This window comes from Acinonyx jubatus, chromosome A3 (genome assembly GCF_027475565.1).
Source record: "Acinonyx jubatus isolate Ajub_Pintada_27869175 chromosome A3, VMU_Ajub_asm_v1.0, whole genome shotgun sequence".
Classification (NCBI taxonomy): domain Eukaryota; kingdom Metazoa; phylum Chordata; class Mammalia; order Carnivora; family Felidae; genus Acinonyx; species Acinonyx jubatus.
In genome coordinates this window covers 80,593,339-80,611,101 of record NC_069388.1, presented here as the reverse complement: position 1 = coordinate 80,611,101, position 17,763 = coordinate 80,593,339, and the positions used below count along the sequence as shown (strand labels likewise).

General features: G+C 37.3%; 1 protein-coding gene across 5 annotated transcripts in view; it reads right to left on the bottom strand.

Annotated features, from left to right (window-relative positions):
• Window positions 1-17,763, bottom strand: part of AFTPH (aftiphilin) — a 67,010-nt gene that overhangs the window by 33,065 nt on the left and 16,182 nt on the right. For all 5 annotated transcript variants that reach the window (XR_003424778.2, XM_053200670.1, XM_027072347.2 and 2 more), the window contains one exon: window positions 5,528-7,485. Coding sequence is in view for 4 of the 5 variants with exons in the window: in XM_053200670.1 (XP_053056645.1) it covers window positions 5,528-7,453 (1,926 nt within the window). In the remaining variant the exon portion in view is untranslated. The remainder of the gene's footprint in view (window positions 1-5,527; window positions 7,486-17,763) is intronic.

Sequence of the window (17,763 nt, the reverse complement as noted above, 5' to 3'; positions counted from 1 at the left end):
TGGGTAAGTCATATAAAAGTCATATGTGGCCCTGGCTATATTGCTCCCAAAAGGTACACTGGCTTTTATCTTTCCCAATTTTCTCCTTTTCATATATTTGTTTTCCTATCAGGGTCCTTTATTACCTTCAATGTCTCTATAATAACAATTATTACTTTTTCAAACCAGGTATGATTTCTGGGAAAGCACAAATGCTCAGCTATCCAATGGTTTAATTCATCAGTGGGGGCAAAGCATTATGTATGAATTCACTTATACTCATTCTCAGGTCTGTCATATCTCCATGTTTAGGGTAAAGGTATATAAGCAGCTGTTTCATTTTATTCACTGATGCAAACAAGTCATATTATTAAATGCAGAGTTTACCAACTGGTAGGTCCCAGTCACAAATATGTTATAAATCTCCCCTAAATCCTGAATGCTACACAGGGAAAAATGGCACTCCCTCTTATTAAATTAATGTTATGTGTCAACTTGACTGGGCCATGTGCCCAGACAACTGGTCAAACACTGTTCTGGGTATGTGTGTGCAGGTGTTTCTGGATGAGATTAACATCTGAATTGGTAACCTGGGTAAGGCAGATTGTCTTCTCTAATATGAATGGGCCTCATGCAATCAATTGAAGACAGCTTGAGGACTGTAGTTGGTACTTCTCTGCCTCCATAAACACAAGAGCCAATCCCTTATTAGTCTCTTTCTCTCTCCCTCCCCCAAGTCCATCCATCTGTCTGTCCATCCACCCATCCATCCTGGTTCTGTTTTTCTGGAGAACCCCAAATACACCCCTATTTTGTAAACGACTCTACTGGAGTATAAGAAGTATATTGAAAATATTCAGTTTTCCAAAGGGTAAGACCAGCACCTAGGATCCTAGACTCTGGGTCTTATGCCATTCACATGCAGACCTTCTTAAAAGCATCTTGTATTTAAGGTTAATTCCTAAAGTTCCTTCAACATATTTCTAGTTAGTTTTATTCCTTAGGAACAAAAGTTGATTAATATTAACAGTTTTAACGTTGATAAGCATTAGATCTTGCTCTGAGGTTGAAGTTTAATTTTTTTTTTTTTAAATGTTTGTTTTTGAGAGAGACAGAGATAGAATGCGAGTGGGTTGGGGCAGAGAGAGAGGGAGGCACAGAATCTGAAGCAGGCTTCAGGCTCCGAGCTGTCTGCGGACAGCCTGACGCGAGGCTCGAACTCACGAGCTGTGAGATCATGACCTGAGCCGAAGTTGGACGCTCAACCGACTGAGCCACCCAGGCGCCCCTGAAGTGGAAGTTTGGAAGAAACATAAAATCCACTGGGTAATTTAATCTTCCATTTAAGAGGTCACCTTATGCCTTGCCATTATTAAATATTAAGTAAGATATCAAGTACAATCGACACTTGTACACTTTATCAATTCCCAATTTCAAGCTATATAAGAAGAGTGAACAACTGTAATATTCACCATGCTCTAAAAAGATGGTTTGGCCTTTCTGCACAATTTGTGCATAAATCTAACCAAGTATTTCCACCTATTTTGGAATTAAACACCAGAATGTCAATTTTTCTAAGGGAAAAATAACACAAGAAATATTAGTTTCAGGTGTATGACATAATGATATGAAATGTATATATTGCAAAATGATCACCACAGTAAGTCTAGTTAATAGCCATCCCATACAGTTACAAATTTTTCTTTTCTTGTGAGAACTGTTACAATCCATTTTCTTAGAGATTTTCAAATATACAATACAGTATTATTAACTATAGTCACCCTGCTGTACATTACATCCCCAGGACTTGTTTATTTTGTAACTGGAAGTTTATACCTTTTGACCACTTAATTTATTTGGTTGCTTACTTCTGTTTTCAGTAATAAGTTCAGGTGTTCATCTACAGAAAGGAAAACCTGCACAAATCTTAGGCAGATGATTAAATAAACAAAGGTGAAAATGCAGAATTAGAGTCAGTTTGAGAATGCTGACTTCCCAGCAAACAAACGATTTATTTATTATTTAGGGTTTTTTTTTTTTTTTTTTTTTTAATTTTTAAAGAGCAAGCGAGTAAGCAGGGGACAGGGACAGGGACAGAGAGAGAGGGAGAGAATCCCAAGCAGGCTCTACACTCAGCATGGAACCTGACGTGGAGCTCAATCCCACGACCCTACTAGGATCGTTACCTGAGCCAAAATCAAGAGTCGGGTGCTCAACCAACTGTGCCACCCAGGCACCCCACCAACAATTTGGCTTATTTTACTTTAAAAGTATTCATAATTCTCTTCCTTCTTCTTTTTGGGACACTTAATTTTTAAGCCTCTCAGAAGAAATCATCTAGTAACATTTTCCCAGTAGCATAATCAAGTAGATGGCTAATAAGAAACAATTACTCATAATTTCCTTTTCTATAGCTACTTAATATAGAAATTATCAATTACCTAAATTCTCAAATAACATCCACAGCAATATTTTAAAAATTTTACCAAAACCTCAGAGTTAAATGTTGTACTTATAATATTACCTCCTTTACCATACATCTAAGATAAAGTAATCTTGGCTATTTCAATCAACTTTGCTTTCTGGAACATTAACAGGTTAAAAAAAAAAGAAAGAAAACTGTTAAAACAATATATGAAATGGTCTTTTGGAAAAAACGACTGCTTTGAAAGTAAGGAGGACTTTTTTTTTTTTTTTAAATCATCATTTTGTTTTGTTTTGAATTTTAGCCCAGAAAGCAAATAATAGTTTGGACCTCTTTCCAATTTGTACAACAGAGATACCACTACTTGTTTTCCTCTACGATGTGTAAGAATGTTAAGAAGAAAATGAAATATACTGAGCTCTGGGTTCTCAGAAAAAAATAGTCACTGAAAGGGAAGAATAATTCTCAATAAATAGTCATGCATGACTTTACATCAAGGCTTCAATCCTCTGAGGCGACCAGATCCACATTTGAGAATTAGTTTGACTAAGAACATTTTGTAAGTTTGAAGGATTTCTTCTTGGTTGACTTTTCCCTAAGTAGCAAATTATTACAATAAAGCTGTAACAACTGATGGTCTCTTGACTCAAGGAAGATATATTTTATCAGAATATGAAGATATCCTTTTGGTAGCCCCCAAAAAAGGAAAGTATTAAAAAATAGAGACCCAGACAATGTTACAGTGAAAAGAAGAAATCTGAAATGACAACTACACCATTCGTCTCATTTCTCAAAACCAAGAATTGTTCCCCATGTTTCTTTAATTGAATTAACCGAGCTATGAATCTTAAAAGACTCACAACATTCTGTCAAAGCAGAATTTGGACAAAACCACTTGAAGGCACTCTGTTTAAGGCAGAATTGTTGCATCCATGTTAAGACTGAACAGGAATAAATCATTTTAAGTTTTACCACTAAAACCCTAATGTTCACTGTCATTAATATGTGAAGATTTCTGTGCTGTCCCCAAAACTTAACAAGTAGGAGAAACATTTTAAGAAAAATATCAGTAAATCTAATCCTCTCCTAGGGGGCTTAATGTACTTTTCCAGCAGATTCTGCAAAAGGAAGAAACTGCGGGCCACAAGCCTGGATCACAACAGCAGGATAAGAATAAAAATCATTTCCAACTCAGTCACTTACTCAGCATGCCTTACCCATTTCCTTACCTCAACTTCCTTCTAAAACTTATCTTTTAGCCCCTTTCAACAATTTCTTCTTTCCAAAATCCATCTCCAAGTTCTGCTCATTTTCCAAACCCATTCAGCAAAAATAAAAGTCTGAGGACCAAGCCAAACAAATCTCAGGAAGTCTTAATGTATTTTGCCACATCTACATGGTTTTTGCTCTATTTTCACAAAATAGAATCACACTATAAAATTCTTATTTTTCAGTGGATTTTTTCACTCACTTTAAAATTTACTGTCATTTTATCTTCACAAAAGTCCAATGAAGTAGAGGTATAATCTTTTTATAAACAACTGAACTCAGAAGAAACTTGTCCAAAATCATAAAGCTTGTAAGAGGCCGAGTCAAGATTCAAACTCAGATTTGTAAGATTATATAAAGCTCATATACTTTACTACCTCTTCTGTCCAGTTGTCAAATTACAAATAACTTCAATCAACTTGTGTAACAAAAAGGTCCTTTTTGAACTGGTCATACTTTAAAATTCATTATCTGATGATGCTAAAAGTTCTAAGGCTATAAATTAAAGATCATTCAATACCAGTGTCACCTTACAGTAAGATGAAACTCAACAGGGAAAGGATTAGGTCAAAATCAACAGTCTTGCCTTTGCATTATATAATTAGTTCACTCCTTGCAAGCTTCTACTTCCATAATAAATTAATCAACAGGAAAAATATACATTAGCCAAACCATATAAAAACCGAATTAGCAAATTAAGCTATTCAGACACTCAAAGTCAAATGAAAAGTAATTAGCTATGCACACCACCTGGTAATACCATAACAGTATTTTCACCTATCAAAGCAATGATGTATAGCCATTTCAACTGACACTCAGACTTTGGAAATATTTCCAGTTGAAAATGGTTTGCTTGGCAAAAGATAACTGGAAGAGTTTGGGGAATTTTATTCTCAGTATCTCTAAAAGAAGCTGGTAGGACAAGTGTTCCCTGAAACAGTTGTCAATATAAAGCAGTGATTTTCTGGGGAGTTTTCTTTCCGATACCTCCGGGATTGAGGAAAGGTTAGGTTTAGCACAGGGTACAACTCAGGACCGGGGAATAACCTGGATATTAAGCTGCGTCTCTAGGGGCTACTTTAGGTCAAGATAAATCTCAGTGAATCTTCTCTGAAAAAGTCTGGAACAGAAAAGGATAAAGTACAGGCCCTGGCGGGTAAAAATATTCTCCCTGACACTTATTCCCCAGTAAGTGTAAACATAAATGTACATTTGCAAGAAATTATAAGCAAATAAATACAGTTCTAGTCTTCTCATACCCTCATCCCAGGTCTTTAGTGGCTGTCAAATTATGAAGTCCAAATCTGCTTTGCTCAAATTTTTTCTATCCTTCAACTTCAATTCCCTATAGCCTTCAGCTCAGGTTGAGGTTTCAAATTCTGCTTGCTCTCTGCCACACTCAAAACTGTACTTCAATTTCCTAGGTCTTTGATGGACAAAATTAAGAGACGTTATTTTCTGAAACTTAAAAAAACATCTACTAAATCTGAGTTTAACTTTCTTCTAAAATCACTGTAAAGGCAGAAACTGAAGGATTCACTGGACTAGTTAGCTAATTAATGAATTTTTACATAAGTGATATTTATGTTAATCAAAAAAATCAAGCTGCTGAGTTTCTGTAAATATTAAACTCATTGAAATAAAGAAAAACCTCACCAAACATCACTTATTGTAGGACTGTCCATTTAAAGTTTACCAAAGCATTGTGAAAAATGTAATCCACAAATCAAGCAAGCATTATGTATCATAAGAGACTCCTTCAACAGGTACCCAATTTAAAAATACTTTTTGAAAAGCTGAATTGCCTCCACGGCAATTAGTATATTATACAAAATAGAGAAAACCAGTAAATACCTGAACTGAAGTGGCTGTTTCCTGTAAATGGCCACCAGCAACTGCTCCTTTGTAAGTTGCTAAAGGGACACTGTGCATTTTGGGGGTTCCTGGAGTATCAATCTTTTCATCTGTCCTATGTGACTGCCAGGCTTCCTTTCGATGGTGAGATTCAGCAGCCTGCTGGTCTCCAAAAGTAGCCCAAGAGCAACTATCTTTCTGTCCATCCTCAAAGGCATTCCAATCTACAACTTGGCTAGGCCCAGCTGAACTGAAGTCCGCAAAATCATCAGAGTCTTGAAAAGCACTGCGGTCCTCTCGAATATTTGGCACAGAATCAAAATCTCCAAATTCACCTTCTTGCTCAATTTCCAGTTTTGAAACAGGATCAGTGCCTGTCCCAGAAGACTCTCCCACCAACTTACATTCCTCTGATAAACTATCAGAAGTCTGTTTTAGGTCGGACTCAGTAAATAGAATTTCATCTTGGCAAGAAACAGCATTTGTATCCCCAAATTCTCCAAAGTCATCACCTGGTTCACTAAAATGTGGAAAGTGCTCTGAGGACTCTTCGAAAGTGATATCGCTCATTGAATCTTGGGTACCAGTAACAAAAGGTGGAGTCGTGCCACTGGCTGTGCCGAAGTCACCAAAATCATCCTCGTTAGTATCATTGCAAGTCACAAAGTCATTACTACTGTCACCATTTTTTACACTTAAAGAATCATCCAGAACGTTTTCTTCTGTAGGATCAATGCTGGGGCTTTGGGAGTCAGTAAACTTTTTACTTTCTTCTTTGGAAGAACCAACTTCATCATCAGCATCAGAAGTTTTAATAGAATCCATGCATAGGTCAGCACACTTAGAAGTAAACAAATCAAGTTTTTCCTCAGTTTTACATTCTCTCATACTGGCTTCTGAATTATCAGCTGAGTCTGCCAAACTCCAAGGCTTTGATTGAACGGATTTTAAAAATTCATCCTGTTGCAATGTTGGAAGGCCTTGTTTTTCAGTACTGAAACCTCTGGTACTCATTATGCTTATTTCTGAAACACAAACCTGATCCTCTCCATCAATGTCTCCTTTATCGTCAAAGCTTCTACCCAAAGACAGTGCTTTTACAGAACTCAGTTCACTGACTCTATTAATTTTATTATTTTCCTGAATGGTTAATGCTTCTCTATCATTTAAAACTGCACATCCTGTATCTTCTAGTTGTATCCTTTCCTTTTTGGAAAATGTGGCAAAATCTGCAAATTCCTCAGCAGGACTAGGTGCACAGTCTAAGTTATAGTCAGTACTATGAGTGCTAAGAGGCTTTCGTCCTTTTGAATCGGCTTCGGTGTCCAGATCATCTGTTCCCTGAGGATTTACAGTTTCCAATACTGCAAACCCGTTTGTTAGAATCTCCAGACAAGGAGGCTTTTCACCATTGCAGCTCTCTAACTGCTTGTTTTGATGAACAACATTCGTATCAGTTCTAAAATCTCCTGGAGAGAAACTTTCAGGTGTTCCAACATTCTGTCTCTGCTTCACTATAGTATTTAAATCTCCTGGACTTTCTATGCCATCAATGGAAGTATCTAAAGTTTTAGATGAAATTATTTCTTTGCTGGTGGTAGAAAGTAAAACGTCAGACTGTCCTTTCACAGGAGAAGAAAGTTCAGCAGTGATGTCTTTATCATTACCATTCTTAATGGATTTAAAGCTAGTAAGGCTATCTACATTTTCTGAGAAATCATGAATTGGCATAAAATGGTTTGAAGGTACAAACTCTTCCTTGGGACGAGTATAATCTGGTGTATCAAAGTCAACAAATCCTACACCAGAAGGGCTAACTTCTGAAAACCCACCAAATTCCCCAAATTCATCATCATCATCATCCTCGGCTCCATTGTCTAGTGGTGGTGGGGATGAAGAGTACATTCGAATGATGTCTGGCTCCATTGCTCAATTGCTTTCAAATAATTAATTTACACCTGAAAAAACAAAACAACAGGTTTTTTTTTTTTTTCTTGGAGGGGACAGATTACGTATACAACGTCTTTCAAAACTCTCTCAAAGCTATTTCAAACCCGTGAAAATTTACAGTGCTTTGTTTTGGACCTTTTAAATCCTTTTTCTCTTAGGTAAGATGACTTTACACAGCTATAATGGCAAAAAAAAATTTCTCTTTTCTAGTGTAGGTTTCTAAGAACATTGGTGTTACACTACTGAATTTGGGGATTCCAGGAAATTTTGAATAAACACAAAAGTATATCTACAAAATTCTCTCTTGGAGCACTTGCTTATTCTCTTAAGCTTGCTTTCTAGTCCACTGGAGATTCAGGGCCTGCCTTATGGATTTGTGAGTTCTTTATAAATAAGACATGAAAATTTTCTTTAATAATTGCTATTCAATTCAACGTTTATTTCTGACCCAAGTTAAATTTTAACAGACTTTATTTTTAGAGCAATTTTAGGTTCATTGAGATGGTAAGTGAATTCCTAGATCTTCCCCACCCCCATTCATCCACAGCCTCATTTATTACAGACATCCTCCAGCAGAGTAGTATATTTGTTACAACTGATGAACCTACATTGACATACATCGTTATTACCCAAAGTCCATAATTTATATTAGGGTTTGCTCTGTGTTGTACATTTTATGTGTTAGGACAAATGCATTAATTACAGTATCACAGAGTAATTTCAATGCTCTAAAAACCCTCAGTTCCATTATACATCCCTCTCTCCCCTGTGCCTGGCAACCACTGATCTTTTTACTGTCTCCACAGTTTTGCCTTTTTTGGGATGTCACAGAGTTGGAATCATACAGTACGTAGACATACATATGTCACACAATATGCAGCCTGTACATACTGTATGATTAGCTTCTTTCATTTAATAACATGCATCTAAGCTTCCTCCAGGTCTTTTCATGGTTGATGGCTCATTTCTTTTCAGCACTGAATAATATTCCATTGTCTGGATGTACCGCATTTTAATTTAGTTTTATAACTTTTCACTACTGAAGTCATTTAAGTTGCAAAAACAGTACAGAGCTCTCATATATACTCCAACCAGTTTCCCACACTGATAATGCGGTAAATAACTCTAGTACCTGTTCAAACCAGAAAACTGACATCAGTACACTATTAACTCAGTTACACACTTTGTTTAGATTTGACCATTTTTCTGTGTGTGTGTAATTCTATGAAATTTTATCACATATGCAGATTAGATTCAAGTAACCAACACTACAACTAGGATAAGAACTGTTGCAAAAATAGTTCAGTAATATTCATCAATATAAAGAAACTCCCTTGAGGTGCCTGGGTAGCTCAGTCAGCTAACCATCTAACTCTTGATTTTAGCTCAGGTCCTGATCTCGAGGTTTGTGGGTTTAAGCCCCATATGGGGCTCAGAGCTGACAGTGCAGAGCCTGCTTGGGATTCCACCCCCCCACCCCCAATCTCTCTGCCCCTCCTCCATGCTCTGACTCTCTAATTCTCAAAATAAACTTAAAAAAAAACAAAAACCTCATTCGTGTTACCTCTCAATACACCCTCCCCTAAACCCTAACTCCTGTCAGCCACTGATCTGTTCCCCATAATTTTGCTACTTCATAAGTACTTATTATGTAAATGAATTACACAATATGTAATTCTTTGGAGGTGTTTCCCCCCCCCCCCCCTCAGCTTAATGCCCTTGAAATCCATCCATGTTGTTGCATGTCAAGAATTCATTCTTTTTTATTGCCAAGTTGTATTCCATAATATAGCTGGCACCACAGATTGTTTGCCAGTTCATTCAATTTAGGACCTGTTGGTTGTTTCTTGTATTTTACAATTACAAATAAAGCTGCTATGAATATTTGTGTACAGATTGTTGTCTGACCACAAGTTTTTATTTCTCTAATATGAATTCCCAGGAGTGCAAATGCTTGGTCACATTAAGTTTACTTTACAAGAAACTGTAAAACTGTTTTCCAAAGTTAATTTTTATGGGACCAAATCAATTCAACCGTTCACTAGTAATTTTCATTAATTTGCTTTCATATAAACTTGAAATTTAATATTTTTTTTCTAATTTTACACGGTTTTCTTTGCATTTAGTTTTTAATACATCTAGAATTTTGGTATACGATCTAAAGCAAAGGTCTAATTTTTTTTTTCCTAAATAGCCAAGCAATTATCCTAATCCCATTTATTGAATAATCTTTCCCATATCTATTAGTTTATGATATCTTCTTCACCTAACTTCTCTTTTAAATATTTATTTAATCTCTACACCCAACATGGGGCTCAAACTCATGGATTCGAGATCAAGAGTCACATGCTTTTTGGACTGAACCAGCCAGGTGCCCCTCTCTATACATTTAACTCTTAAATGGAATCTATGTCTGAGTTACCCTGTTCCTCTATACTAAATCGTCAAAAATGCCATAAGACAGATTTACATTAAAAGCAAAGGGAAAATTAACAACAAAAGTCCTAGAACAAAACCAGCCTATAAATTGATACTTCCAGTGAACTAAACTGAAGCCCAATGAATTGGTATTTTCTGCCACTCACGGTTGCCAAGTTAGATACGTGAATACTTGACCACAAAACTTCGTAAGCTCAAAAAACAAAACAACCACTTCCTTCTAATTCTCAGAATAAAGTTTCATAAAGTCTTCCAACTTTAGGGAGAAGGTACCATACAAACGACTTAATTTAATTAGATATGAGGAAAATGAGGCCTACTGATGAGCAAGTTTCTCAAAGGTCATACAGCTGGTTAGAGAATGGTTTCAGAATTTTGAAAATGATCTTTGAGGTCAATGGTCACTGAGAGTTATTTGAAAGAAATTGAGCAAATCATAAAAGGAAAAGACTCCACTGTAACAGATCTATTTTAAACTGTCTTCCTTACAAAATCAGCATCATAAAGAAGGGAATGATGGCTTTACTTCCTGAGATACCTTCTTTTTTTGCTCTTTAAATGAGAAAAGGAAAAAAAACAGTAAAAGATACATATAAACCCTTAATTTTCTCCTTTGTCTAGAGTCCCGATAACCCATTTCAATGCTTAAGTATACAGGGTTATTTGACCTCTAACAGTTTCTCTGTGATTATGAAGTTCCTATTATTCAAAAATACTCTGTTAACGAGTGTGTGGATAAAAGGACATTTGCACACACATACTGCAGGGGGGTGTGTAAATTGTTAGAAGGCTTATAGAAGGCAATACGGCTATACCACACAAACTTTCTTTTCCTTAAAAATAAAACAAAATGCTCCAAAAGGGATTATTTAAGCAAATTATGCTTTGTCCTTCCAGTAACATACTATGTAGCCATTCGTATCATGATTCCTTTTTTTTTTTTTTTTTTAATTTAAAAGCATACACTTGGGGCGCCTGGGTGGCTCAGTCGGTTAAGCGGCCGACTTCGGCTCAGGTCATGATCTCGCGGTCCGGGAGTTCAAGCCCTGCGTCGGGCTCTGTGCTGACCGCTTAGAACCTGGAGCCTGTTTCAGATTCTGTGTCTCCCTCTCTCTCTGACCCTTCCCCGTTCATGCTCTGTCTGTCTCAAAAATAAATAAATGTTAAAAAAAAAAATTAAAAAATAAAAATAAAAATAAAAGCATTCACAATGGTGGCAGCATGTCAAAAGGACACAAAAGGCAGCCTGAAGTGATTCTTACTGGTAAAATCAGTGATAAGCATCAAAATAAAGACAGTAATGGATTATAATCCACTGAATAACCAACTATCAGTCCTCAAATATAAACATGTTAAGATACTGCAGTTTCAAAATAGCTCCCCACAACATACTCAATTATAAAAGAAAGCAGTGTAACTTTACAGCGGTGAAAGCTGACACTTCATCAAATGATCAAAGTGAACATCATTAGCAACGGGAATATCAAAATCCCACATCACCTGACAAGACACAACAAGAACACAGGATCACTTCTGGAATATTCCTGCCCAGAAAATACAACCTGAATCGATTCATGAGGTAACGTCAGACAAATTCAAACTGAGAGTCTGCAAAACAGCTGGTCTGTAATCTTCAAAAGTATCACTATCATGAAAATTAAGGAAAGACTTAAGAACTGTTCCAGACTGAAGACAACTAAAGAGACAAGTAAATTTAACACCTGATTTTTAACTAGCTTCCCTTTCTAAACAGGTCATTATTGGGACCACTGTGAAACTTGAATAGTGTCCAAGGACTAGACAGCAGAAATGTATTGATGCTCATTTCTTGGTTTTGAGAGTGGTATTGTGTTTATGTAAGAGAATGTCCTTGGTTGTAGGAAACGCACACTAAAATACTTGGGAGAGATGGTACATCAGGTTGGCAACAGTCCCAAATTATCCCAGATAAAGACTTATTTGTACTGCACTTCCAACTTTTTATAGGATTGTGATCAGCAATCACCTCAAGATGAAAATGAAAAAAGTTAAAAGAATTCAAGATCTATGTTTGCATTTATATGTGTACACTGTATAATAAACGTGTTACTTACATAGCATTTAAAAAATTGTGACAATACATAAAATTTACTATTAAATTTTTTAAATGGACTATTTTAACAATTTTTAAGTGTATATTTCAGTGACATTAAGTACATTCACATTGTTGTGCAACCATCACCACCACTCATCTTTACAACTGTATCTTCCAAAATATTAAAGTGTTTCCTGTACTCATTAAACAACAGCTCCCCATTCTCCCTCCTCCCAGCTCCTGCGACCACCATTCTATTTTGTCTCCACGAATTTGGTCAGTCTAGGTATCTCATGTAAGTGAAATTGTACACTATTTGTCCTTTTGTGACTGGCTTATTGCACTTAGCGTCAAGTCCTCAAGGTACCTGTTGTAGGGCCAGTGTCAGAAGTTCATCCTTTTAAAGGCTGAATATCATTCCACTGTATGCATCTACTATCATCTGTTGGTAGACACTTGGGTTGCTTCCACCTTCTGGCCACTGTGAATAATGCTGCTATGAACACAGCTGTACATCTTATTTTAATTTTTAATTTTGAAATAGACTAACAAAGTTGCAAACACAGTAGACACTTGCACACTCTTCACCTAGCCCCCCCAGTGGTGAATCTTACATAGCTCCAGTAGAGGAGAAAACTGAAAACTGACCCTGTTGGTCCATTACTATTAATTAGACTACGGACGTTATTCAGTCTTGACCATTAAAAAAGAAACCAAAAACTTGCATCCACTTGTGTTCGTGTGTAATTCTGTTCAATTTTGTCCCATGTATAGATCTGTGTAACTACCACAACTATCAAGATACAGAACTACTCCCTCTCCCCCCCACCCCCATCCCTGGCAACCACTGATCTGCTTTCTGTCTCCATGGTTTTGTCATTTCAAAAGTGTTACGTAAATGAAATTATACACTACATAACTTTTTGAAGTTGACTTTTTCCCACTAAGTATAATGCCCTTAAGGTCTGTCCTGGTTACTGTGTGTATCAATAGGTCAATCAGTTTTTGCTAGGTAGTATTCTATGGTACAGATATACCACTTTGTTCAACCACTCAACAACTGAATGCGAGGAGTTATTTCCTATATTTTATTGTAAATAGTATACACAATACATTAGTAATATATGTAACAGCATCTTTAAGTAGTATACATAATAAAGATGCTAACAAGTTTTATGTACAGGTTTTGTTATGAATAGAAGTTCTTATTTTCTGGGATAAATGCCCAAGAGTGTGATTACTGGGTTCTACGGTAAGTGCATGTTTAGTTTTGAAAAAGGTTGCCAAACTCTTTTTCAGAGTGCTGTACTACTTCACCTTCCCACAGTATTTTTTTTTTTAAAAGGACCACCTGTGATGTTTCTTATTAGAATCTGTTCACAGTTAACCTACTGCTCTTCCTAAAACTTTTCATTGTTTGAAAAATGAAACATTTGATTGGTTTAGGCCCATTTCAAACTCAGGTGTTAAGGAAATACCAAGATCTGAATAAGAGAGTTTGTAACCAAACAAACCAACATAGAAAATAGTTTTTCTTCCTGTCATAAAAGTACTCTCTCCTACATGCAACAGGCTGTCAGTCTCCCACACTATGAATAGTTCCATATTTCTCAAAACCGTGTCACCTACTGATGGGAAGAACTTGGGCTGCATATTCCCCTTCAGTAGATCTTGGTTCTGGCCCACCTCATCCTTCAAAAATCTAAGAGAATGCCACTCTCAAGTTTCAATCAAGAACGCCAACCAGCCAGTGTGGAGGAGGAGTGAAATTTTCCAAAAAAATTCTTCTGTGTCCAGGCCAACTCAGTAAAATTTGTTAGATGAAGTATTATTTGTTGTTAATTGAAGTATTATTTGTATGATGAATTAGCATATGAAGTTCGACTTAGATAATTAAAAGTGTGTCTATTCTGAGAGCGCGTGCGCGCGCACACATGCAAGCAGAAGGAGGGGCAGAGAGAATCTCAAGCAGGCTCCATGCTATCAGCACAGAGTCTGATGCAGGGACTCTATCCCACAACCATGAGAGCATGACCTGAGATGAAATCAAGAGTCGGACACTTAACCGCCTGAGCCACCCAGGCGCGCCCCCCCCCCCCCCCCCCCCCGTTTTCTTTTACACAGAAAATACGGATTTTAGCTATTCCTAACAGGAAAAAGAGATAGATGAGCTACTTTAATACTGTGCCTGGCACATAGCAACCTTAATAAATGTTTCTTCATCCTTCATAATAGACAACTTACTCCTTACTCCACACAAGGATTTCAAAACACTTGTCTAATTTCTTTATAATCCGAAGCATATTCACATGTGTGTGTATGTGTAGAAGGACGTGTTCAACTCCCCATTTTTATGCCTGCTTATTTCAAGACCTCTTACAGTGAAATAAACAAGTAATGGGGGTATCTAGGAAAGATTCAAGCCATAGTATACACAAAAAGTAGACATGGAGCTTTCACGTCTGGGTACATGGGGGATCCTAAAGTTAGAGCATAAGGCAGAGAATTTGGGCAGACCTCCTGCACTTTGTAGAGATCTATGGGAAATCACATCCTTATACAGAGACTAGGAGACAACGTAAGTGAAAAATAGTAAACATAAATGCAAGCCAAAAAAAAGACCTTCAGGGCTACACACCACGAAAATCAAAGGATCTTAGCTTTGGGAATTCTAATATAAAAGGTCCAATGAGAGGAGTCAGGGGAACAATCCAGAAGTTTAGTAGCAATCGGCAGTGGAATACTGAGTCCTGAGCCAGATTAGCAGCCAGGGTGGCAAGGTGTACAATAGGTGAGAGTGATTCAATATTAATCTCTCATAAGAAAAGAAGCTGCACCTGCTCAAGGAGTTCTAGCCTCATATCTGAAATGGTCATGGAAAAGAAGAGATGGGGAGTCTGTAAGTGGAAAGCTGTGGGGTCAAGTGGAAAGGTGGGCCTGGGAAGGCAGAGAACTCAAAGGATGAATAGGGCTAACTATCACCTAAGATTAAAAAAAAATTTTTTTAATGTTTATTTACTTTTGAGACAGAGAGAGACAGAGCATGAACGGGGGAGGGTCAGAGAGAGGGAGACACAGAATCTGAAACAGGCTCCAGGCTCTGAGCTGTCAGCACAGAGCCCGACACGGGACCTGGACTCACGGACCGCGAGATCATGACCTGAGCCGAAGTGAGCCACTTAACCGACTGAGCCACCCAGGCGCCCCTAAGATTATCAGGCAATTAAAAAAGTTTCCCAAGAGGAACAAAGTTGGAGGACTTCAACCACCAGATACCAAGACTCAGTTTAAAGCTACATCATCATGTAATAATAAAGACAGCACTGCAGTGTGGTGGGGAAAGGACAGCCTTGTTTTACAAGTGGTGCTTAGATCAAGTGAATATCCACACAAGGGGAATCAATCTTTGATTCTACCTAATATCTCACACAAAAATCAGCTCCAGACAGGTTGTAGACCTAAATGTGAAAGGTAAAAAACAATCAACCTTCTAAGAAGGTAACTTAAGAGATTATTTTCATGACCTTAGGGAAGGCAAGGTGTTTTAAATAAGACATAGAAAGCAGTAATCATAAAAGAGAAAATGATACAGTGGACTTCATGAAGGTTTAAAACCTATGTCCACCTAAAGAACAGCATTAAGAGAGTGGAAAGGCAAGCCATTGCCCAGAAGATATTTGTGGTTACATGTAACTGTCAAAGAACCCATACCCAAAATATATAAGGAATTCCTACAAATCAATGTGAGACAACCCAACAGAAAAATGGCCAAAATATATGAACAGGTAAATCACAAAAGAGGATATCCAAATGGCCAATAAGCATGTGAAAAGTCATCAGAGAAATGCACATTAAAACCATGGTATCAACACTAATATACACCCACTAGAACAGCTAAAATTAAAACAAAATAACATTAACCACAGCTACTGATGGCAACAGCATGAAACAAGTGATATTCTCATACTTCAATGGCTGGAATGTAAGTTGGTATACCCATTTGGAGAACTGTTTGGCAGTGTTTACTAAAACCGTACCTGGTCCGTACACCACAAAGGTGAGTACATACATGCACTGAAAGACATGTACAAGACTGCTCTGGACAACTTTATTCTTAACTGAAAATAACCCAAATAACAGATGCTTAAAACAAACCATGGTATATACATACAGTGCGGTACATGGCAATGAAATGAATTACTTACTACATGCAACATGGATGACTATCACAGATGTGTGAAAGAAACCAGATATACACACACAAAATATATATTATGTGATTCAATTTCTGGGCAGTTCAAAACAGGCAAAACTAATGTACGGTGATAATTCAGAATAGGAGTTACTACAGCAGGTATAGTATTGACTGGAAGAGAACATAAAAGAGCCTGGTGAATGCTAAAATTGCTATTATCTCTTGATCAAAATATTAGTTACGCACGTATATGTATTTGTAAAAGTTCATCCCGTTGTACACTTAAGACTTGTGTACTCTGCTCTCTCTATATGCATCAAAAACAAAAAAAAATGCTTCTCAGAAAATCAACATACTTCAATTAAGTGACTCCATTACAAGTGAATGTATGTGACCATAATAAACATATCATTCCATCAAAAAAAAAGTTTTGCTTACTTATACTTTGCCTGTCTCTGGCATTTAAGGTAATATATGTATGTCTCAAGAGGTAGTGTGGTACAGGAGAAATATCTTGGACTTGGAATGAGATCCTAGGTTCAGATTCCAGCTTCCTCACTTACGAATTATGTGAGTTTGCCCTGAGCTTCAGTTTCCTATCCAGAGAAAGGGGCTAGCAGCTCCTCCCTTTCAATGCTGTTGTGAGGATTACAGACAACAGACCTTCAGTATGTGGCACATTCTGTGCCTCAGCCAGTTATCAACTATCATCACATTTTAACTTCACTGAGTCTGTGGTTCAAATCATAATCTACCCTTAACAAAAATCTAAGTCAATGTTTGCTTAGTCGGCACAAACATTCACATGACTCTGCATATAGTTTAGGTCACTGAGACAGTAAATCACGGAAGAAAAATTTACTAACCACACTAAAGATCCATGACACTGACTTTATTGCCAATTTCTACAACCCATCCCTGGAAAATATAAAACAATATCCAAGGTTGAAGGACTGAGAACATAGACTCTAAAGGGACCCAACCAACTCAACAGACTCGATTAAAAGATGGAGGTTTTATAAGTCAGAGAAAGTCAAATACCATATGATTTCACTCATATGCGGAATTTAAAAACCAGATGAACACAGGGGAAAGGAGGGGGGAAAAAGAGGGAAGCAAACCATAAGAGACTCTTAACTACAGAGAACAAACTGAAGGCTGATGGAAGGAGGTGGGGGGGATGGGCTAAATGGGTGAGGAGTATTTTTTTGTTAAGTTTATTGAGAGAGGGAGAGAGAGAGAGCGCGAGCGCGTGAGGGAGGGGCAGAAGGAGAGAGAAAATCCCAAGCAGGCTCTGCACTGTCAGCACAGAGCCCAAAGTGGGGCTCGAACTCATGAACCGTGAGATCATGACCTGAGCCAAAATCAAGAGTCTGATGCTTAACTGACTAAACCACCCAGGTACCCCGGGTGATGGGTATTAGGGAAGGCGCTTGTTGTGATGAGCACTTGGTGTTATGCGTAAGTGATGAATCACTAAATTCGACACCGTTTCAGGTGTCATATGTATTAGCTAACTAGTATTTAAGTAAAAACTTGGGGGGGAAAAAGATGTTTTTGATGAGCAACAGCACAATA